Here is a 23034-nt window from a genome sequence, read left to right on the forward strand (position 1 = left end):
GACAGAGGATGTTGCTGAAAGTCTTTTTATAAATTCCCCAGGTAATGTGAATGACATGTATCTGAAGCTGAACGTAAACAAACAATATAAGGGAGAGAATAATAATCGAAAAACGTACCTACGTTGTTAGTAATAAGATATATAATATTATGTATCTATTGATTAAGTATTGATTTGATTGGTTGATTAAGTCTCTACCAGGGATGACATGTTGTGTTCAGTGACTCCTGATCGTCTCTCTCTTCTTCCCGTTCCAGGAACACTTTCAGAGTCAAGAGGTCCCCAAAGAGGTCGGCCATGTCTGATCCATCATCACAAGTGAGTCAGTCCTCTCTTACACTCATGTGTGCATGCACGCACACACACACACACACACACACACAGCTCCTCACCTCCTCACGTCCTCACTTCCTCACCTCCACCTTTCCTCACCACTACACTTCCTCACCTCCTCAAACTCTCACGTCCACACCTCCTCACCTCCTCAAATCCTCACCTCCTCAACCTCCCCACCTCCTCACCTCCTCAACCTCCTCACCTCCTCAACCTCCTCATCGCCTCAACCTCTTCATGTCTTCACCTCTTCACTTCCTTACCTCCTCACCTCCTCACTTCCTCAACCTCCTCACATCTTCACCTCCTCACTTCCTTACCTCCCCACCTCATCACTTCCTCAACCTACCCACCTCCTCACCTCCTCAACCTCCTCACCTCCTCAACCTCCTTACCTCCTCACTTTCTCACTTTCTCATCCTCCTCACTTCCTCACCTCCTCAACCTCCTCATGTCTTCACCTCCTCAACTCCTCACTTCCTCACTTCCTCACCCCTTCCTTCCTCCGCTCCAGGAGCCCACCCCAGTAGATGAAGCCCAGCCTCCTATCCCCCCGCTACAGGACGACCACGCCACAGACGAGGAGAAGCTGGCCTCTTCCTCCAATCACAAAGAGAAGCTTGCTTCCTCAGCCAATCACAAATGGGCATCCATGGAGGCGGAGCTAACCTCTGACCCCCAGGAGGACTTCCCTCAGCCATCTGACCTCACAGCCTTCGTCAACGAGAACAATCGAGGTGTGTGCGTGTGTGTGTGTGTGTGTGTGTGTGTGTGTGTGTGTGTGTGTGTGTGTGTGTGTGTGTGTGTGTGTGTGTGTGTGTGTGTGTGTGTGTGTGTGTGTGTGTGTGTGTGTGTGTGTGTTTAAAAATAAATATTATATTAAATAGTCATCAATTAGTTTAAAAGTTAACGTCTCCATGTACAGGACGATATGTCATCCATACGTGTGCTCCCCCAGTTATTGATTTCTAATTGGCAGCAAGCCCATGCAGCTAGCTATCCAGCCCTTTACTAAACCCTGACCCCTAGAAGGGTAGAGGAGAGCCACACTACCCAGAGGCTGTGTCTGCCTGACTGGGTTTAAACTGGGTCATGTTGTTATACAGATAGACGGACAGACTGTCCCACCAGTCCAGTCCAGTCTAGAGTATCTGATGTTCTCTCTCCTCTTTCATTTTTTCTCTCTTCTCCCTCCTCTCTTCTCTCCTTTTTGTCTCTAACCATCTCTCTTCTCCCTCCTCTCTTCTCTCTTTCTTTCTCTAACCATCTCTCTTCTCTCTCCTCTCTTCTCTCTTTCTGTCTCTCTTTCGTTCTCTCGTATTTGTGTCTCTAAATCTGTCTGTTCTATTGTCTCCCTCAGTGCCAGACTATGAGATTGAGTACATGGAGAAGATCGGCCCCCCTTCGCCGGTGAGTATATATCCACAATCTGTGCTGTCAGTCAGATAAGAAGGGGTAAGAAGATAGAACTGAAACCAGCTCATATTATGATCCTGATCTATGAAGATTTAATACGGGTTAATTAGGTCTATATGTTTGCTCGTGAAACTGACTGTCCTTGAGACTGCCTGTCCTTGAGACTGAGACTGCCTGTCCTTGAGACTGAGACTGCCTGTCTTTGAGACTGAGACTGCCTGTCCTTGATACTGAGACTGCCTGTCCTTGATACTGAGACTGACTGTTCTTGAGACTGACTGTCCTTGATACTGAGACTGCCTGTTCTTGAGACTGCCTGTCCGTGAGACTGCCTGTTCTTGAGACTGACTGTCCTTGCGACTGAGACTGACTGTTCTTGAGACTGAGACTGACTGTTCTTGAGACTGACTGTCCTTGAGACTGACTATCCTTGAGACTGACTGTTCTTGAGACTGACTATCCTTGAGACTGACTATCCTTGAGACTGACTGTCCTTGAGACTGACTATCCTTGAGACTGACTATCCTTGAGACTGACTATCCTTGAGACTGACTATCCTTGAGACTGACTGTTCTTGAGACTGACTATCCTTGAGACTGACTATCCTTGAGACTGACTGTCCTTGAGACTGACTATCCTTGAGACTGACTATCCTTGAGACTGACTATCCTTGAGACTGACTATCCTTGAGACTGACTGTTCTTGAGACTGACTATCCTTGAGACTGACTATCCTTGAGACTGACTATCTTTGAGACTGACTATCCTTGAGACTGACTGTTCTTGAGACTGACTATCCTTGAGACTGACTATCCTTGAGACTGACTATCCTTGAGACTGACTATCCTTGAGACTGACTGTCCTTGAGACTGACTATCCTTGAGACTGACTATCCTTGAGACTGACTATCCTTGAGACTGACTGTCCTTGAGACTGACTATCCTTGAGACTGACTATCCCTGAGACTGACTATCCTTGAGACTGACTATCCTTGAGACTGACTATCCCTGAGACTGACTATCCTTGAGACTGACTATCCTTGAGACTGACTATCCTTGAGACTGACTATCCTTGAGACTGACTATCCCTGAGACTGACTATCCTTGAGACTGACTATCCTTGAGACTGACTATCCCTGAGACTGACTATCCTTGAGACTGACTATCCCTGAGACTGACTATCCTTGAGACTGACTATCCTTGCATACTTTAGTTTCTTCTGATCATCAAAGAAAACGTGTGTGTTTGTGTATCTGACATGGTTTAACTCTTGCTGTATGTTTATCTGCCTCTCTGTCTCTCTCTCTATATATAGACTCTGTTTGTGAAGAAACCTTCGACTCTCTACCTGAAGCTGGACTCTGTGACAGACAGCCTGACCAAGCCTAACCAAGAATCAGACCTCAACTCTCCCTGCACAGGGTACAACACACTGGGGTACAACACACTGGGGTACAGCACACTGGGGTACAACACACTGGGGTACAGCACACTGGGGTACAACACACTGGGGTACAACACACTGGGGTACAACACACTGGGGTACAACACACTGGGGTACAACACACTGGGATACAACACACTGGGGTACAATACACTGGGGTACACACACACACACACACACCAGTGGAGGCTCCTCAGAGGAGGAAGGGGAGGAACGTCCTACTCAGTGAATTTCAGAAAAATAAAAATAGTGAAAAAGTTATCCTTGTTATGTAAAATATACTAAATATATTCACGTCACCAAATAAACTGACTAAAACAATGTAGCTAATTTAGCCTACTCAACAACCTGACTCAAACCGAGAGGAATGCTATTTATGTTAGCTAGCTGGCTAAGGCTATCCAACACTGCAACTCTTCCAAGTCATGGTAAGTTTTTAAAAATGTATTGCCACTGGGGCCTGCCGGTGTAACTGCTCAACTGCTTGCTGTACACTGTACTGCTTGATTGTAGCATGTTTACTAACGCGTTAGTTCTAGTCACTATGTTGACTATGACCTTCGCTAATATGGTGACAACAATGTAGGCTGTGTGGAGCAGTTAGCGGTTATGATACGAAGGTTTGGCTTGGAGAGTTTCTTTTTCACCTGGTCACAGACTGCTGTTGTGTTGTCTGTCATAGTTGACGTGTACCTATGATGAAAATTACAGGCCTCTCTCAACTTTTTAAGTGGGAGAACTTGCACAATTGGTGGCTGACTAAATACTTTTTTGCCCCACTGTATCTGTTGTTCCATGTAGTGAATCTGTTATTCAATGTGTTTTTTATGGCCTAATAGTTCCCCCCCAAAAATGTCCTACAAATATCTATTTTGTAAAAAAAATTGATACTTCAAGTGGTCTTAAAATTCTAAATCAAATAGCTAAATGATGCTTGGTATGACCTTCTTAATAAAACAATTCCATATAGCTTAGTATAATGATGCTTGGTATTAATAAAACAATTCCATATAGCTCAGTATAATGATGCTTGGTATTAATAAAACAATTCCATATAGCTCAGTATAATGATGCTTGGTATTAATAAAACAATTCCATAGAGCTTAGTATAATGATGCTTGGTATTAATAAAACAATTCCATAGAGCTTAGTATAATGATGCTTGGTATTAATAAAACAATTCCATATAGCTCAGTATAATGATGCTTGGTATTAATAAAACAATTCCATATAGCTCAGTATAATGATGCTTGGTATTAATAAAACAATTCCATATAGCTTAGTATAATGATGCTTGGTATTAATAAAACAATTCCATAGAGCTTAGTATAATGATGCTTGTTATTAATAAAACAATTCCATATAGCTCAGCATAATGATGTTTGTTATTAATAAACAATTCCATATAGCTTAGTATAATGATGCTTGGTATTAATAAAACAATTCCATACAGCTTAGTATACTTATGCTTGGTATTAATAAAACAATTCCATATAGCTCAGCATAATGATGCTTGGTATTAATAAAACAATTCCATAGTGCTTACCTCCTCCGCCGGCTTAGCCACTTAATTAAACAGAAGCAAACGGAACAAAACGGGGAGGGAACCAGCTGATTTTTGTTCCAATAAGAATCTCGTAATTAGTTGCAAAACAGAATGTTTGCAGTAGTAATTACACCCCAGATGCTAGATGCAGGCAAGAGTTTACAAGTCTCTCGATTTGTACACCTACGTTGTAAACATTCTTTCATAGGCTAGGTTGTAGCAACCTCATGATGGGTAAAGGGAAAATTAGAGTATCATGTAGTAGCCACACGTACACACACACACACACACACACACACACACACACACACACACACACACACACACACACACACACACACACACACACACACACACACACACACACCCTCTAGTCTAGTCACATATAGTTATCAACGTGAGCAGTAATAATTATAACAAATAGGACTAAATCATTTCACTCTCTCTCACATGCAGACAGATTGAGTTTCCAGTCCCTTTCTCTGAATCAAAGAGGTGTAGGGGAACTTTGTCAACTTCCACAGCGCCCAGGGAACAGTGGGTTAACTGCCTTACTCAGGGGAAGAACAACACATTTTTACCTTGTCAGCTCAGGGATTCCATCCAGCAACCTTTCGGATTACTAGTCCAACGCTCTAACCACTAGGCTACCTGCCGTCCCTACACTCTAACCACTAGGCTACCTGCCGTCCCTACACTCTAACCACTAGGCTACCTACCGTCCCTACACTCTAACCACTAGCCTACCTGCAGTCCCTACACTCTAACCACTAGGCTACCTGCCGTTCCTACACTCTAACCACTAGGCTACCTGCCGTCCCTACACTCTAACCACTAGCCTACCTGCCGTCCCTACACTCTAACCACTAGGCTACCTGCCGCCCCTACACTCTAACCACTAGGCTACCTGCCGTCCCTACTCTCTAACCACTAGGCTACCTGCCGTCCCTACACTCTAACCACTAGGCTACCTGCCGTCCCTACACTCTAACCACTAGACTACCTGCCGCCCCTACTCTCTAACCACTAGGCTACCTGCCGTCCCTACACTCTAACCACCAGGCTACTTATCGTCCCTACACTCTAACCACTAGGCTACCTGCCGTCCCTACACTCTAACCACTAGGCTACCTGCCGTACCTGCCACCCCTACACTCTAACCACTAGGCTACCTGCCGTCACTACACTCTAACCACTAGGCTGCCTGCCCGTCCCTACACTCTGACCACTAGGCTACCTGCCGTCCCTACACTCTAACCACTAGCCTACCTGCCGTCCCTACACTCTAACCACTAGGCTTCCTGCCGTCCCTACACTCTAACCACTAGACTACCTGCCGTCCCTAAACTCTAATTAGCCACTTGGCTTCCTGCCGTCCCTACACTCTAACCACTAGGCTACCTGCCGTCCCTACACTCTAACCACTAGGCTACCTGCCGTCCCTACACTCTAACCACTAGACTACCTGCCGTCCCTACTCTCTAACCACTAGGCTACCTGCCGTCCCTACTCTCTAACCACTAGGCTACCTGCCGTCCCTACACTCTAACCACTAGGCTACCTGCCGTCCCTACACTCTAACCACTAGACTACCTGCCGCCCCTACTGTCTAACCACTAGGCTACCTGCCGTCCCTACACTCTAACCACTAGGCTACTTACCGTCCCTACACTCTAACCACTAGGCTACCTGCCGTCCCTACACTCTAACCAATAGGCTACCTGCCGTCCCTACACTCTAACAACTAGAGTACCTGCCACCCCTACACTCTAACCACTAGGCTACCTGCCGTCCCTACACTCTAACCACTAGGCTACCTGCCCGTCCCTACACTCTGACCACTAGGCTACCTGCCGTCCCTACACTCTAACCACTAGACTACCTGCCGTCCCTACACTCTAACCACTAGGCTTCCTGCCGTCCCTACACTCTAACCACTAGACTACCTGCCGTCCCTACACTCTAACCACTTTGCTTCCTGCCGTCCCTACACTCTAACCACTAGGCTACCTGCCGTCCCTACACTCTAACCACTAGGCTACCTGCCCGTCCCTACACTCTGACCACTAGGCTACCTGCCGTCCCTACACTCTAACCACTAGACTACCTGCCGTCCCTACACTCTAACCACTAGGCTTCCTGCCGTCCCTACACTCTACCCACTAGACTACCTGCCGTCCCTACACTCTAACCACTAGGCTACCTGCCGTCCCTACACTCTAACCACTAGGCTACCTGCCGTCCCTACACTCTAACCACTAGGCTACCTGCCCGTCCCTACACTCTGACCACTAGGCTACCTGCCGTCCCTACACTCTAACCACTAGACTACCTGCCGTCCCTACACTCTAACCACTAGGCTTCCTGCCGTCCCTACACTCTAACCACTAGACTACCTGCCGTCCCTACACTCTAACCACTTTGCTTCCTGCCGTCCCTACACTCTAACCACTAGGCTACCTGCCGTCCCTACACTCTAACCACTAGGCTACCTGCCCGTCCCTACACTCTGACCACTAGGCTACCTGCCGTCCCTACACTCTAACCACTAGACTACCTGCCGTCCCTACACTCTAACCACTAGGCTTCCTGCCGTCCCTACACTCTACCCACTAGACTACCTGCCGTCCCTACACTCTAACCACTAGGCTACCTGCCGTCCCTACACTCTAACCACTAGGCTACCTGCCGCCCCTACACTATAACCACTAGGCTACCTGCCGCCCCTACACTCTAAACACTAGGCTACCTGCCGTCCCTACACTCTAACCACTAGGCTACCTGCCGTCCCTACACTCTAACCACTAGGCTACCTGCCGCCCCTACACTCTAACCACTAGGCTACCTGCCGTCCCTACACTCTAACCACTAGGCTACCTGCCGTCCCTACACTCTAACCACTAGGCTACCTGCCGTCCCTACACTCTAACCACTAGTCTACCCGCCGTCCCTACACTCTAACCACTAGTCTACCTGCCGTCCCTACACTCTAACCACTAGGCTACCTGCCGTCCCTACACTCTAACCACTAGGCTACCTGCCGTCCCTACACTCTAACCACTAGGCTACCTGCCGTCCCTACACTCTAACCACTAGGCTACCTGCCGTCCCTACACTCTAACCACTAGGCTACCTGCTGTTCCTTACTACCGATTTACCACATAACAAACACATTATCCATAAACGCACACCCATATACCCAGATATATTCCCTATAATTTTCCTTATCCTTCCTTCCCTCTCTCTCTCTCTCCCCTTCCAAGTAGGAGTTTTGAGGAGATAGAGGCCCAGATCACAGCCCAGATGAAGACTCCTGTGCTGGGCTCCAGACCTGGTCCAGAAGGGTCTCGACCCGGTCTTGAGGGGTCCACTGGAGAGAAAGAGAAGACCAGGAAGAGAGAGAGCCAGTCACTCAGCCGGACACAGAGCACAGACATTGAGCATGGTGCGGTGAGTAGAACAGCACTGAACTGCCTGGCTGTCAATCTACCTCACCAAAGCAAAACAAAATCCAGAAGAAAATGTATCATTGCATTTACAGTATGTTTCTCATCATCTTTCATCTGCATGTGACAGTTGTTTGCATCAGGCTCCTCTCAGGATACAATGTTACGTCAGATGTTCTTTCCCGGGTTCACTATGCCGAGGCCTCTCTTAATCCATACCACCTGGCTGTCTGTGTTATTGTCATGTGGTCATGTAGACACTAGAGGGCGACAATGACAACCCTAAATACTGTACGGTATAGCCTAGGGTGTAGACGCAGAAGTTGATGCTCAATAGGTACATTAACCTCATCAGCTACTCTGAAAGTTCTGTCATAAGTTAGCTACCATAAAGTAAGTACCATAAAGTAACTACAATAACGTAACTACCATAAAGTAACTACCATAAGGTAACTTCCATAAGGTAACTACCATAAAGTAACTACTAGAAGATAACTACCATAAACTAACTACCAGAAGGTAACTACTAGTAGGGAACTACCATAAAGTAACTACTAGAAGATAACTACCATAAACTAACTACCAGAAGGTAACTACTAGTAGGTAACTACCATAAAGTAACTACCATGAAGTAACTACCATAAAGTAACTACCAGTAGGTAACTACCATAAAGTAACAACCATAACATAGCTACCATAAGGTAGCTACCATAAACTAACTACCATAAGCTACCTACCAGCCAGCTACAAACAACACACCTCAGTCTCAGCTACCCAGCTCCCAACCTCCTGCTGACAATGCGCAATGCTTTGCTTCGCAATGCTGACCCCCTCCATGCCCCGCTCCTCGCCCCGCTCCTGGCCCTCCTCCCCCTCCCTGCTGCCAACCTCTGTAGAAACCTACCCAGGGCTCTATGGAGGTCCAAGGTCCAGCCCCTGGCCCATCCCCAGACGTACCCTTCTTAGCCAGGCTGTCTGAGTGCCCTGACCCCCTAGCCTACCTGGAGGCTGTGGAGACTGACCTGGCAGAGACCAACCCCACTGCCTTCGCACTCAAACTACAGGTGTGTTGATTAGAGTCAGACAGTGTGCTGTGCTCCCCTCCCTCGGTTGATTAGAGTCAGAGTCCTCCCTCGGTTGATTAGAGTCAGACAGTGTGCTGTGCTCCCCTCCCTCGTGTGCCAACCTCCTTCCCGTTTGGATCCTCTCTATCCCTCGTAGTTATACTATTGATAAATCATAGTTATACTATTGATAAATCATAGTTATATTATTGATAAATCGTGGTTATATTATTGATAAATCGTAGTTATATTATTGATAAATGAGATTGTCTGTGTTTACTCTAATGTGTATGTCTCTCTTTGCTTTCAACATGTTTTCTAGTCTGTTGTCTAGTCTGTTGTCTGTCTAGTCTGTTGTCTAGTCTGTTGTCTAGTCTGTTGTCTAGTCTGTTGTCTAGTCTGTTGTCTGTCTAGTCTGTTGTCTAGTCTGTTGTCTAGTCTGTTGTCTAGTCTATTGTCTAGTCTATTGTCTAGTCTGTTGTCTAGTCTATTGACTAGTCTGTTGTCTATCTAGTCTGTTGTCTAGTCTGTTGTCTAGTCTATTGTCTAGTCAGTTGTCTAGTCTATTGTCTAGTCTGTTGTCTAGTCAGTTGTCTAGTCTGTTGTCTAGTCTGTTGTCTAGTCTGTTGTCTAGTCTCTTGTCTAGTCATTTGTCTAGTCTGTTGTCTAGTCTGTTGTCTAGTCTGTTGTCTAGTCCATTGTCTAGTCAGTTGTCTAGTCTGTTGTCTAGTCTATTGTCTAGTCTGTTGTCTAGTCTGTTTTCTAGTCTGTTGTCTAGTCTGTGGTCTGTCTAGTCTGTTGTCTAGTCTGTTGTCTAGTCTATTGTCTAGTCAGTTGTCTAGTCTGTTGTCTAGTCTATTGTCTAGTCTGTTGTCTAGTCAGTTGTCTAGTCAGTTGTCTAGTCTGTTTAAAAATATGTTGTCTAGTCTGTCATCTAGTCTGTTGTCTAGTTTGTTTTCCATAAGTTGTCTAGTCTGTTGTCTAGTCTTTTTTCTAATATGTTGTCTAGTCTGTTGTCTAGTCTGTAGTGTAGTCTGTTGTCTAGTCTTTTTTCTAATATGTTGTCTAGACTGTTGTCAAGTCTGTTCTGCAATATGTTGTCTAGTCAGTTGCCTAGTCAGTTGTCCAGTCTGTTGTCTAGTCTGTTGTTATTGATACATCGTTGAGTCATAAGGTGAGAGAGTGGTTACTGTAGGTGAGAGTGGGTACTGTAGGTGATAGTGTGGGTACTTTAGGTGAGAGTGGGTACTGTAGTTGAGAGTGTGGTTACTGTAGGTGAGAGTGGGTACTGTAGGTGATAGTGTGGGTACTGTAGGTGAGAGTGTGGGTACTGTAGGTGAGTGTGGGTACTGTAGGTGAGAGTGGGTACTGTAGGTGAGAGTGTGGGTACTGTAGGTGAGAATGTGGGTACTGTAGGTGAGAGTGGGTACTGTAGTTGAGAGTAGGTACTGTAGGTGAGAGTGTGGGTACTGTAGGTGAGAGTGGGTACTGTAGGTGAGAGTGTGGGTACTGTAGGTGAGAATGTGGGTACTGTAGTTGAGTGTGGGTACTCTAGGTGAGAGTGTGGGTACTGTAGGTGAGAGTGCGGATAATGTAGTTGAGAGTGGGTACTGTAGGTGAGAATGTGGGTACTGTAGTTGAGAGTGGGTACTGTAGGTGAGATTGTGGGTACTGTAGGTGAGAATGTGGGTACTGTAGGTGAGAGTGTGATTACTGTAGGTGAGAGTGGGTACTGTAGTTGAGAGTGGGTACTGTAGTTGAGTGTGGGTACTGTAGGTGAGAATGTGGGTACTGTAGTTGAGAGTGGGTACTGTAGGTGAGAATGTGGGTACTGTAGTTGAGAGTGGGTACTGTAGGTGAGATTGTGGGTACTGTAGGTGAGAGTGTGGGAACTGTAGGTGAGAGTGCGGATACTGTAGCTGAGAGTGGGTACTGTAGGTGAGGATGTGGGTACTGTAGGTGAGAATGTGGGTACTATAGGTGAGAATGTGGGTACTGTAGGTGAGAGTGTGGGTACTGCAGGTGAGAGTGTGGGTACTATAGGTGAGAATGTGGGTACTGTAGGTGAGAGTGTGGGTACTGTAGGTGAGAGTGTGGGTACTGTAGGTGAGAGTGTGGGTACTTTAGGTGAGAGTGGGTACTGTAGGTGAGAGTTTGGGTACTGTAGGTGAGAGTGGGTACTGTAGGTGAGAGTGGGTACTGTAGGTGAGAGTGTGGGTACTGTAGGTGAGAGTGGGTACTGTAGGTGAGAATGTGGGTACTGTAGGTGAGAGTGTGGGTACTGTAGGTGAGAGTGTGGGTACTGTAGGTGAGAGTGTGGGTACTGTAGGTGAGAATGTGGGTACTGTAGCTGAGAATGTGGGTACTGTAGGTGAGAGTGTGGGTACTGTAGGTGAGAATGTGGGTACTGTAGCTGAGAATGTGGGTACTGTAGGTGAGAATGTGGGTACTGTAGGTGAGAATGTGGGTACTGTAGGTGAGAATGTGGGTACTGTAGTTGAGTGTGGGTACTCTAGGTGAGAGTGTGGGTACTGTAGGTGAGAGTGCGGATAATGTAGTTGAGAGTGGGTACTGTAGGTGAGAATGTGGGTACTGTAGTTGAGAGTGGGTACTGTAGGTGAGATTGTGGGTACTGTAGGTGAGAATGTGGGTACTGTAGGTGAGAGTGTGAGTACTGTAGGTGAGAGTGGGTACTGTAGTTGAGAGTGGGTACTGTAGTTGAGTGTGGGTACTGTAGGTGAGAACGTGGGTACTGTAGTTGAGAGTGGGTACTGTAGGTGAGAATGTGGGTACTGTAGTTGAGAGTGGGTACTGTAGGTGAGATTGTGGGTACTGTAGGTGAGAGTGTGGGTACTGTAGGTGAGAGTGCGGATACTGTAGCTGAGAGTGGGTACTGTAGGTGAGAATGTGGGTACTGTAGGTGAGAATGTGGGTACTATAGGTGAGAATGTGGGTACTGTAGGTGAGAGTGTGGGTACTGTAGGTGAGAGTGGGGGTACTATAGGTGAGAATGTGGGTACTGTAGGTGAGAGTGTGGGTACTGTAGGTGAGAGTGTGGGTACTGTAGGTGAGAGTGTGGGTACTGTAGGTGAGAGTGGGTACTGTAGGTGAGAGTGTGGGTACTGTAGGTGAGAGTGGGTACTGTAGGTGAGAGTGGGTACTGTAGGTGAGAGTGTGGGTACTGTAGGTGAGAGTGGGTACTGTAGGTGAGAATGTGGGTACTGTAGGTGAGAGTGTGGGTACTGTAGGTGAGAGTGTGGGTACTGTAGGTGAGAGTGTGGGTACTGTAGGTGAGAATGTGGGTACTGTAGCTGAGAATGTGGGTACTGTAGGTGAGAGTGTGGGTACTGTAGGTGAGAATGTGGGTACTGTAGCTGAGAATGTGGGTACTGTAGGTGAGAATGTGGGTACTGTAGGTGAGAATGTGGGTACTGTAGGTGAGAATGTGGGTTCTCTGGTTGAGAGTGGGTACTGTAGCTGAGAAGTAAGCAGCCTAGGTGTGTGTAACTCAACTTCTGGTTCTGTATGTCTCCCCCCTGCCCCTTTCCTCCACCCTCCCGCAACACCCCCCCCCCCTCCTCCTCCTCCCCCCTCCCCCTTCCTCTCTCTTCCTCCCTCCCTCTCCCCCCGCCTCCACCCCTTCCTCTCTCTTCCTCCCTCTTACCTGCGTCTCAGGAGGAACTGGTTCTAGCTGCTCTGAGGATAGAGGCTCTTCAGGTAGCCAAATACATCTCAGACAGCCCCTCCCTCTCCACTGTCACCCCCCAGGTACTGAGCTGAGTCAGCCTGCACCTGTACCTGCTCTCTCTCTCTCTCTGTGTGTGTGTGTGTGTGTGTGTGTGTGTGTGTGTGTGTGTGTGTGTGTGTGTGTGTGTGAGCAGCATGAGCGTGTCTCAGCCTGCCTCCCCCTCCCCCCTCTAGTCACACCATTGTGTGTGTGTGTGTGTGAACCCATGGCTGTTACTAAACAATAACAGCAACATCAACCGTCTCTGCCCCTCCCCTTTTTTCCCCGTGTGACATCACTAACACGGCTTCCAGACCCTGACCTCCATTCTCCTGAACCAATTAACTTAAAGAGTGCTGGGCCTTTCTTTTCTTGGCTGTGTATCAAACATGTCGGCTACCGGCCTGAATATTTCGGCTACCGGCCCGAACATGTCGGCTATCGGCCTGAACATTTCGGCTACCGGCCTGAACATGTCGGCTACCGGCCTGAACATGTCGGCTACCGGCCTGAACATTTCGGCTACCGGCCTGAACATTTCGGCTACCGGCCTGAACATGTCGGCTACCGGCCTGAGCATGTCGGCTACCGGCCTGAACATGTCGGCTACCGGCCTGAACATGTTGGTTACCGGCCTGAGCATGTCGGCTATCGGCCTGAACATGTCGGCTACCGGCCTGAACATGTCGGCTATCGGCCTGAACATGTCGGTTACCGGCCTGAACATGTCGGCTACCGGCCTGAGCATGTCGGTTACCGGCCTGAGCATGTCGGTTACCGGCCTGAACATGTCGGCTATCGGCCTGAACATGTCGGTTACCGGCCTGAACATGTCGGCTACCGGCCTGAGCATGTCGGTTACCGGCCTGAGCATGTCGGTTACCGGCCTGAACATGTCGGCTATCGGCCTGAACATGTCGGTTACCGGCCTGAACATGTCGGCTACCGGCCTGAACATGTCGGTTACCGGCCTGAACATGTCGGCTATCGGCCTGAACATGTCGGTTACCGGCCTGAGCATGTCGGCTACCGGCCTGAGCATGTCGGCTACCGGCCTGAGCATGTCGGCTACCGGCCTGAACATTTCGGCTACCGGCCTGAGCATGTCGGTTACCGGCCTGAGCATGTCGGCTACCGGCCTGAACATTTCGGCTACCGGCCTGAACATGTCGGCTACCGGCCTGAACATGAGAGGCTACCGGCCTGAGCATGAGAGGAATCCATTAACACTAACGTGACCTGGGAATTTTGGGAGAGTAACCAGTATTTTGTAACCCTCCTCATTCCTCAATTTGATGGGAGAGAGTGAAGCAGGATGATCAGCTACTCTTGAGCCTTTTATCTGTAATCTCACATTCCTGTTTTCTGACTGACTGACTTTGTCTCCTAAATAACCCAACAAGCCCCAACATCTTTGCCGCCTTGCTTCAGAAGAGAAGTCAGTAGAAGTTTCCAGATACAGATAGTTCATTTATCTTCCATCTAAGGTCTGTAGTGAAACTATGTGTAGTCACACTAGATGAAATTTTAAAATGAAAGTCCGTTGGGTAAGCCTAGTCAGGAGATAGGGCCGTTGGGTAGGACTAGTCAGGAGATAGGTTTGTTGGGTAGGACTAGTCAGGAGATAGGTCTGTTGGGTAAGTCTAGTCAGGAGATAGGGCCGTTGGGTAGGACTAGTCAGGAGATAGGTTTGTTGGGTAGGACTAGTCAGGAGATAGGTCTGTTGGGTAGGACTAGTCAGGAGATAGGTCTGTTGGGTAAGTCTAGTCAGGAGATAGGTCTGTTGGGTAGGTCAGGGGTCACTACAACGTTGTTTCAGGTTAGGGAAAGGTGCATGATGAAACATCTTGATGTTAGATGGTTCCTAAAGTAGTCAACATTTTATTTACATATTTACATGTTTTATTTCATCTTTACTTAACTAGGCAAGTCAGTTAAGAACAAATTCTTATTTACAATGATGGCCTACCAAAAGGCAAAAGGCCCCCCTGTTGCAACACAACATGACAACAACATGGCAGCAGCACAACATGGTAGCAGCACATGGTAGCAGCACAAAACATGGTACAAACATTATTGGGCACATACAAAAGCACAAAGACAAGAAGGTAGAGACAACAATACATCACGTGAAGCAGCCACAACTGTCAGTAAGAGTGTCCATGATTGAGTCTGAATTTTTTATAAAAATATATATATATATTTCACCTTTATTTAACCAGGTAGACCAGTTGAGAACAAGTTCTCATTTACAACTGCAACCTGGCCAAGATAAAGCAAAGCAGTGCAACAACAACACAGAGTTACACATAAACAAATGTACAGTCAATAACACAATAGAAAATAAAAACAGAAGATCTATATGCAGTGTGTGCAAATGTAGAAGAGTAGGGAGGTAAGGCAATAAATAATAATACAAATAATTACAATGTAGCATTAATACTGAATGAAGAGATGGAGATAAAACTGTCCAGTTTGAGTGTTTGTTGCAGCTCGTTCCAGTCGCTAGCTGCAGCGAACTGAAAAGAGGAGAGACCCAGGGATGTGTTTGCTTTGGGGACCTTTAACAGAATGTGACTGGCAGAACGGGTGTTGTATGTGAATGATGACGACTGCAGTAGATATCTCAGATAGGGGGGAGTGAGGCCTAAGAGGGTTTTATAAATAAGCATCAACCAGTGGGTCTTGCGACGGGTATACAGAGATGACCAGTTTACGGAGGAGTATAGAGTGCAGTGATGTGTCCTATAAGGAGCATTGGTGGCAAATCTAATGGCCGAATGGTAAAGAACATCTAGTCGCTCGAGAGCACCCTTACCTGCCGATCTATAAATGACGTCTCCGTAATTTAGCATGTGTAGGTTGGTCATCTGAATCAGGGTTAATCAGATCTCCCGAGTGGCGCAGCTGTTTAAGGCACTGCATCTCAGTGCTAGAGGTGTCACTACAGACCCTGGTTCGATTCCAGGCTGTATCACAACTGGCCCAGCATCGTCCATGTTAAGATTTGGCCGGGGTAGGCCGTCACTGTAAATAAGGATTTGTTCTTAGCTGACTTGCCTAGTTAAATAAAGGTTAAATAAAAAAAATTAAAATAGTTTGGCAGCTGGGGTGAAAGGAGTGATTACGATAGAGGAAACCAAGTCTATATTTAACTTTAGCCTGCGGCTTTGATATGTGCTGAGAGAAGGACAGTGTACCATCTAGCCATACTCCCAAGTACTTGTATGAGGTAGTACAAGTACTTGTATGACCTCAAGCTCTAAACCCTCAGAGGTAGTAATCACATCGGTGGGGAGAGGAGGATTCTTCTTACCAAACCACATGACCTTTGTTTTGGAGGTTTTCAGAACAAGGTTAAGGGCAGAGAAATAGCTTGATGGACACTAAGAAAGACTTGTTGCATAGTGTTTAACACACAATCCTGGGAGGGGCCAGCTGAGTATGTATCATCTGAATATATATGGATGGGAGAGCATCCTACTGCCTGACCAGTATGTTGATGTTGATGTAAATTGAGAAGAGCGTGGGATCTAGGATCGAGCCTTGGGGTACTCCCTTAGTGACAGGCAGTGGCTGAGGCATCAGATGTTCTGACTTTATACACTGCACTCTTTGAGAGAGGTAGTTAGCAAACCATGCATGTGTTCATGATGATATTTTAATTAAAGAAAGCACTGAACACTGAATACAAAAACAATAAACGAAAAACGACCGTGACGCTATAAGAGCTGTGCTGACACAAGCAACTAACATAGACAATCACCCACAACCCACAATGACAAAACAGGCTACCTAAATATGGTTCCCAACCAACGACAACGACTAACACCTGCCTCTGATTGAGAACCATATCAGGCCAAACACAGAAACAGACAAACTAGACATCCAACATAGAATGCCCACTCAGATCACACCCTGACCAAACAAAACCTATAAACATACAAAGCAAACTATGGTCAGGGCGTGACAACCAGGGTCAGTGCAATCTCAAATGTTGTTTCTTGCCGTCATTGTAAGCCTGCCACACACACACACTATACGATACATTTATTAAACACAAGAATGAGTGTGAGTTTTTGTCACAACGCGGCTCGTGGGAAGTGACAAAGAGCTCTTAAAGGACCAGGGCACAAATAAGAATATAATAATAATCAATCATTTTGCTCTGTATTGAACCATCTTACATATAAAACCTTATTTGTTCATATAAAATTGAGAATAACTCACCACAGGTTAATGAGAAGGGTGTGTTTGAAAGGATGCACATAACTCTACAATGTTGGGTTGTGTTGGAGAGAGTCTCAGTCTTAAATCATTTTCCATACACATTCTGTGCCTGTTTTTATTTTTCATGCTAGTGAGGGCCGAGAATCCTCTCTCACATAGGTACGTGGTTGCAAAGGGCATCAGTGTCTTAACAGCACGATTTGCCAAGGCAGGACACTCTGAGCGCAGCCCAATCCAGAAATCTGGCAGTGACTTCTGATTAAATTCAATTTTCACAGAACCACTTGTTTCAATTTGATGAGGCTCTCTTGTTCAGATATCAGTAAGTGGACTGGAGGCAGGGCATGAAACGGATAACGAATCCAGTTGTTTTTGTCGTCCGTTTGGGGAAAGTACCTGCGTAATTGCATACCCAGCTCACTTAGGTGCTTCACAATATCACATTTGACATTGTCCGTAAGTTTGAGTTCATTTGCACACAAAAAAATCATACAACGATGGAAAGACCTGTGTGTTGTCCTTGTTAATGCAGACAGAGAAGAGCTCCAAATTCTTAATCATAGCCTCAATTTTGTCCCGTACATTGAATATAGTTGCGGAGAGTCCCTGTAATCTTAGATTCAGATCATTCAGGTGAGAAAAAACATCGCCCAGACAGGCCAGTTGTGTGAGAAACTTGTCATCATGCAAGTGGTCAGACAAGTGAAAATGATGGATACTCTTAAGGATCCTCCCCTTTTTAAAAATGTTCACCTAAAATGACATCCCCAAATCTAACTGCCTGTAGCTCAGGCCCTGAAGCAAGGATATGCATATTCTTGGTACCATTTGAAAGGAAACACTTTGAAGTTTGTGGAAATGTGAAATGAATGTAGGAGAGTGTAACACAATAAAAAAGTCTATATCCTGGGAAATGTTCTTATTGCTTACAACCTCATGCTAATCACATTAGCCTACGTTAGCTCAACCGTCCCGTGGAAGGGACACCGATAAGGGGATGGATATGGGTTACGGTCTCTTCTTGACACTAATGGGAAGATATGGGGTACGATCTCTACTTGACATTAAGGGGATGGATATGGGGTACGGTCTCTACTTGACATTAAGGGGATGGATATGGGTTACAGTCTCTACTTGACATTAAGGGGATGGATATGGGGTAAGGCCCAGAGATAGACTAGTATCCTGTCCAAGGGATGTACCTGGATGTTCATTATTTAAATCTGGACAGAGAGGGCTGCTTACCCAGTTGGTGGCAGGTTGACTGAGCCAATCCTCAGGAATACCAGCTGTCATCAAGGCCTCAGTTAATGGGGATACTAATCAAATCCAGTCTTTGGCTCTACAGTATATTGGCTAGCGCAGTTGGTGGCTGTCTTGGGGACTGAGGTCCAATCCCTAAGACTACCAAGTCTTCTTGGACCTGCTTATCCATACAACTGCTACAGGTTGTCTCTATGGACCTTAAGCAGTAGAGCCAGTGTTATAATATCATACTATAGAATAAGAAAGGTATTAGTGGTTAAATGCTGCAGCAAGACCCAACACAGGACTACTGTATTAGTGGGGCTTTAAGTCTCCCACACCCCCATGAGGCCCCAATCCCCTAATCCCCCACAGGGAGGATTAAACCATCCACGACTGTTTTCTTTTGGGGGGGGGGGGGGGGGGCGCAACTCTATGATCAGATTCTGGGTTATGATGTCATAATCAGATTCTGTGTTATGATGTCATAATCAGATTCTGTGTTATGATGTCATAATCAGATTCTGTGTTATGATGTCATAATCAGATTCTGTGTTCAGACATTTCATGTTTTTTAGTTTAAAAAAGTATCCAAGTTGATGTTCTGCTGTATGGGACCAAGCGCTACTGAACTTGTCTAATATGGAAAAACCCTGTCAAATTTTTTTTTAACCTTTATTTAACTAGGCAAGTCAGTTAAGAACAAATTCTTATTTTCAATGACAGCCTAGGAACAGTGGGTTAACAGCCTGTTCAGGGGCAGAACGACAGACCTTTTCAGCTCGGGGATTTGAACTTGCAACCTTCCGGTTACTAGCCCAACGCTCTAACCACTAGGCGACCCTGCCGCCTCTTCAATTACTCTAACCTGTGGGCAGTGGAGACATACAGTCAGTGGAAGTTAGATGTGTTCATATAAAACTGGTTCCAGGTCAGATTGGAAATCAAGTGTTTTACACAGGACCTTTTACACCTATCAAAATCATAACAGCTTCCTCTGACATTGTGATGCGCTTAGTCACGTGATTCATGACACTAACATTGTGCTACTACCTATCCCTGTCCCTCTCCAGTATCATGCAGCATTCATCTATCAGTAGACATATCCCGCCTCTTTCCCCTGCCTAGACCCAATTACAGCCAAGCTGTTGCAGCATCAGCCAATCACTGGCATTGAGGACTGCTCCATCCAAACATGTTGCTACCAGCTGCCTAAGTCTCCAAGAGCATCATTACAGAGGCTGCATCATTTTGCATATTGAGTTTGGCCGTGGTTTGGGGCATCTTGGTGTGGAGCATCTTGGTTTGGGGCATCTTTCTGATCCGATATGATGCAGCCTTGTGGCTTGGTTTGGTTCAGGATCCTACAAAGAGTGTGCATTGTCTTTAGGGGTTTAAAGTGCAGGTAACTTTCCCAGGTTTTCCAGAAATCCTGGATGGAGGATTCCACAATCTTCCAACTGGGGTTTCTGGGAAAGCTTCCAGAACGAAACCCTAGTTTTCTGTCATCATTAGATCAACCAGATACCTAACTAATGGTCTGTTCCTGTGTCTCTCCCCCTTCTCTTCCTCCTCTTCCTCCTCCTCCTCCTCCTCCTCTCCCCTGACCTGGCTTCGGTGAGCAGCAGAGAGACAGAGAAGTGATGTCATCAACACTGGACAGGGACTGCGCGGATACCAAGAGTTCTCTCTACACCCGGACAGCGGGCTACGGAGAGGGGGAGAGGGAGAGCCCCTACCCACCCAAAGACATGGAGCACTCCCTGGGCATCGCACGAGAAGAGGTACCCCTCTAGACCTACTCCCAAACCACTCACTGCTGTCAAGTTCATATCCATTGTGGGAAGTTTACTGTATGACAGTATTGGAGGAACAGGTTGACGTTCAACAGTATAGTCAATACAAATGCAGATGATATAGATAAAAACACATGCATTTTTTTTTTTGTATACTGATGTAAATATAAACACTACGGCCCGATGTCTTCACAGTTCTTCATGTGATGTGTACCTAAGAAAGTCCTATTTATCCTACCTTTCAGATCGTGTCCAAGGAGAAGGAGGTACTGGAGTGGCAGAGGAAATACGAGGACAGTCGACAGGAAGTGCTGGAGATGAGGTGAGTTGATCACCTGTCAGTCCGTCAGCTTGGTTGAAGATAACGAAGTACAGGTTCATGGGACCAGAGACGTTGGTTACTAGTTGGTCCCTTCGTTAAGAAATGTTCCGCATTCATGTAAAGAGTTATGGGATATTAGAATTTGGGGTTGTTCAGGTTTTGGGGGGGTGGGTTGGGTTGGGGTGGTGGTTTGGGGTGTTGTGGTTTTGGGGTGGAGGGTTGGGGTGGTGGTGGAGTTTTGGGGAGGTGGATTGGGATTGGGTGGAGATCCAGCTGGCTAGGAGAGCCTATAGGCTTATATCATTAGGCTGATTGGGATAAGGAGGGTTAAGTAGCTAAGAGGGGAGGCCCGGCTAATCTACCCACTCTCTGGCAACCCCAAACAAGCAGCATTGTCATAGGCAGAGAGAGAGAGAGAGAGAGAGAGAGAGAGCGAGAGAGAGCGAGAGAGAGAGGCACTAGCACACAGGCTGTGGCCTCATTTGAACTCCTTAAAATACAAATGAATAAATTAATGCTATTATCATTTCTTCCTCCCTTCCTTGAAGTAATTTGTTTAGAAATTAATGGCATTGTGTACACTGTGTGTTCACCTATCCCATCATGCCTGTAATTCATTTGATAAATTGAGGAAGGATATACTTTTAAGGAATTCTAATGGGGACACAAACTGCTGAGAGACAGAGGGAGGGGGGAGGAGACAGAGAGAGAGAGAGGGAGGGGGAGAGAGAGGGAGGGAGAGAGAAGAGACAGAGGGAGGGGGGGAAACAGAGAGAGAGAGAGGGGGAGGGGGGGAGAGAGAGAGGGAGGGGGAGACAGAGAGAGGGAGAGAGAGAGAGAGAGAGGGAGGGGGGAGAGAGAGGGAGGGAGAGAGAGACAGAGGAAGGGGGAGAGAGAGAGAGGGAGAGAGAGACAGAGAGAGAGACAGAGGGAGGGGGAGAGAGAGGGGGAGAGAGGGAGAGAGGGAGAGGGAGAGAGACAGAGAGAGAGAGAGAGAAAGAGAGAGACAGAGGGAGAGGGAGAGAGTGAGAAGGGGGAGGGAGGGAGGGGGAGAGAGAGAGAGAGAGAGAGAGGGAGAGAAAAAGAGAGAGAGAGAGAGAGAGGGGGGGAGAGAGAGAGAGGGAGAGAAAGAGAGAGACAGAGACAGAGGGAGGGGGAGAGAGAGAGAAGGGGAGAGAGAGAGAGAGAGAGAGAGAGAGGGAGAGATAAAAAGAGAGAGAGACAGAGACAGAGGGAGGGGGAGACAGAGAGAGAGAGAGGGAGGGGGGAGACAGAGAGAGAGAGAGGGAGGTGGGAGAGAGAGAGAGGGAGAGAAAGAGAGAGAGGGAGAGAGAGAAAAAGAGAGAGAGACAGAGACAGAGGGAGGGGGAGACAGAGAGAGAGAGAGGGAGGGGGGAGACAGAGACAGAGACAGAGGGAGGGGGGGAGAGAGACAGAGACAGAGGGAAGGGGGAGAGAGAGGGAGTTAATATGATTAACATTCTCGTTGTCATTGTTATCACTTTAATACTTACAGTCTAGTATATTTATGTTGGACCATTGGTGTTATGTGTTTACCTTGACAATGGAAGTGTTTACTTTCCATGTTAATATAGTTTACTGAATGCATTGCCACAGAGAGAGAGAGAGAGAGAGAAAGAGAAATGGAGTCAGTGAAAACAAAGATTTAGACAGGTGGACGAGGCTATCTTTATGAAGGTTTAAAGATAGCCTCGTCCACCTCACACCTGTGGGTGACAACACTGTGCGTGATTGCCTCTGTGAAGAAAGCACATGATTGGTATTTTGACACATTACTTCCTGTCTGAGATCTCATGTGTGCCTTTAAGAAACGTTCTAGATTTATAAAGAAAGAAAGATAAAGAACAAACACTAGAAAATGTGTCTGTTTATAATTAATTAATCTTTGCCGTTTGTGGCTCACAGGAGAATCGTGGCAGAGTATGAGAAGACCATTGCACAGATGATTGGTGAGTGTTTCTCTGTGTAGTTTCTCATACATAAATCTACCAACCCCAGCATAGCACCTGGGTTTTATACAGTACATGATTGCTATACCAATATGTGGTTTGCTGTTCCTCACAACCTTTTCAGTATGTTAATAGTACATTTTTAAAGATGAATCCACGTGATGCAAGCTACAGTGTGTTTCCACTTTGCTCATCAAAACCTTTCAGTTTTTCTGTATTGTATGACATACAATAAGTCAATGGTCTACGCTTTCCAGCTATTATTATCTTCCAGATCAAACAAAGATTCACTCGTTGTCCTTTTTATCTCACTACTCTCGTTCACTTCTCCCTTTCCACCTCTGAAACATTTCTGAAGCTCTGCTCTGAATTTATTTTTAATTTTTTTTTAATAAGATTTTCATTCCCATTGTTCATATTGCATCAGGGATATGGGGTCAACTTCAATCAATCCAGGAAGTTTTAACAGAAATTCCAATTCCAATTGTCCAGAATGC

The 23034-nt window shown here is 46.5% G+C and overlaps 1 protein-coding gene across 22 annotated transcripts in view; it reads left to right on the forward strand.

The window, feature by feature from the left end:
- LOC110491279 (transforming acidic coiled-coil-containing protein 2) overlaps nt 1-23034 on the forward strand; it is a 212832-nt gene that overhangs the window by 180145 nt on the left and 9653 nt on the right. For 9 of the 22 annotated variants that reach the window (XM_090201791.1, XM_090201792.1, XM_090201786.1 and 6 more), the window contains 10 exons: nt 258-318; nt 848-1070; nt 1694-1743; nt 3063-3184; nt 8001-8187; nt 9080-9247; nt 12923-13015; nt 20075-20233; nt 20491-20567; nt 22494-22537. In XM_090201791.1, the coding sequence (XP_090057917.1) occupies nt 258-318; nt 848-1070; nt 1694-1743; nt 3063-3184; nt 8001-8187; nt 9080-9247; nt 12923-13015; nt 20075-20233; nt 20491-20567; nt 22494-22537 (1184 nt within the window). The remainder of the gene's footprint in view (nt 1-257; nt 319-847; nt 1071-1693; nt 1744-3062; nt 3185-8000; nt 8188-9079; nt 9248-12922; nt 13016-20074; nt 20234-20490; nt 20568-22493; nt 22538-23034) is intronic. The other 13 variants (XM_090201785.1, XM_090201804.1, XM_090201796.1 and 10 more) reach the window with 7 other exon arrangements.

Source organism: Oncorhynchus mykiss, chromosome 16 (genome assembly GCF_057628025.1).
Source record: "Oncorhynchus mykiss isolate SJ-2025 chromosome 16, ASM5762802v1, whole genome shotgun sequence".
Lineage (NCBI taxonomy): Eukaryota > Metazoa > Chordata > Actinopteri > Salmoniformes > Salmonidae > Oncorhynchus > Oncorhynchus mykiss.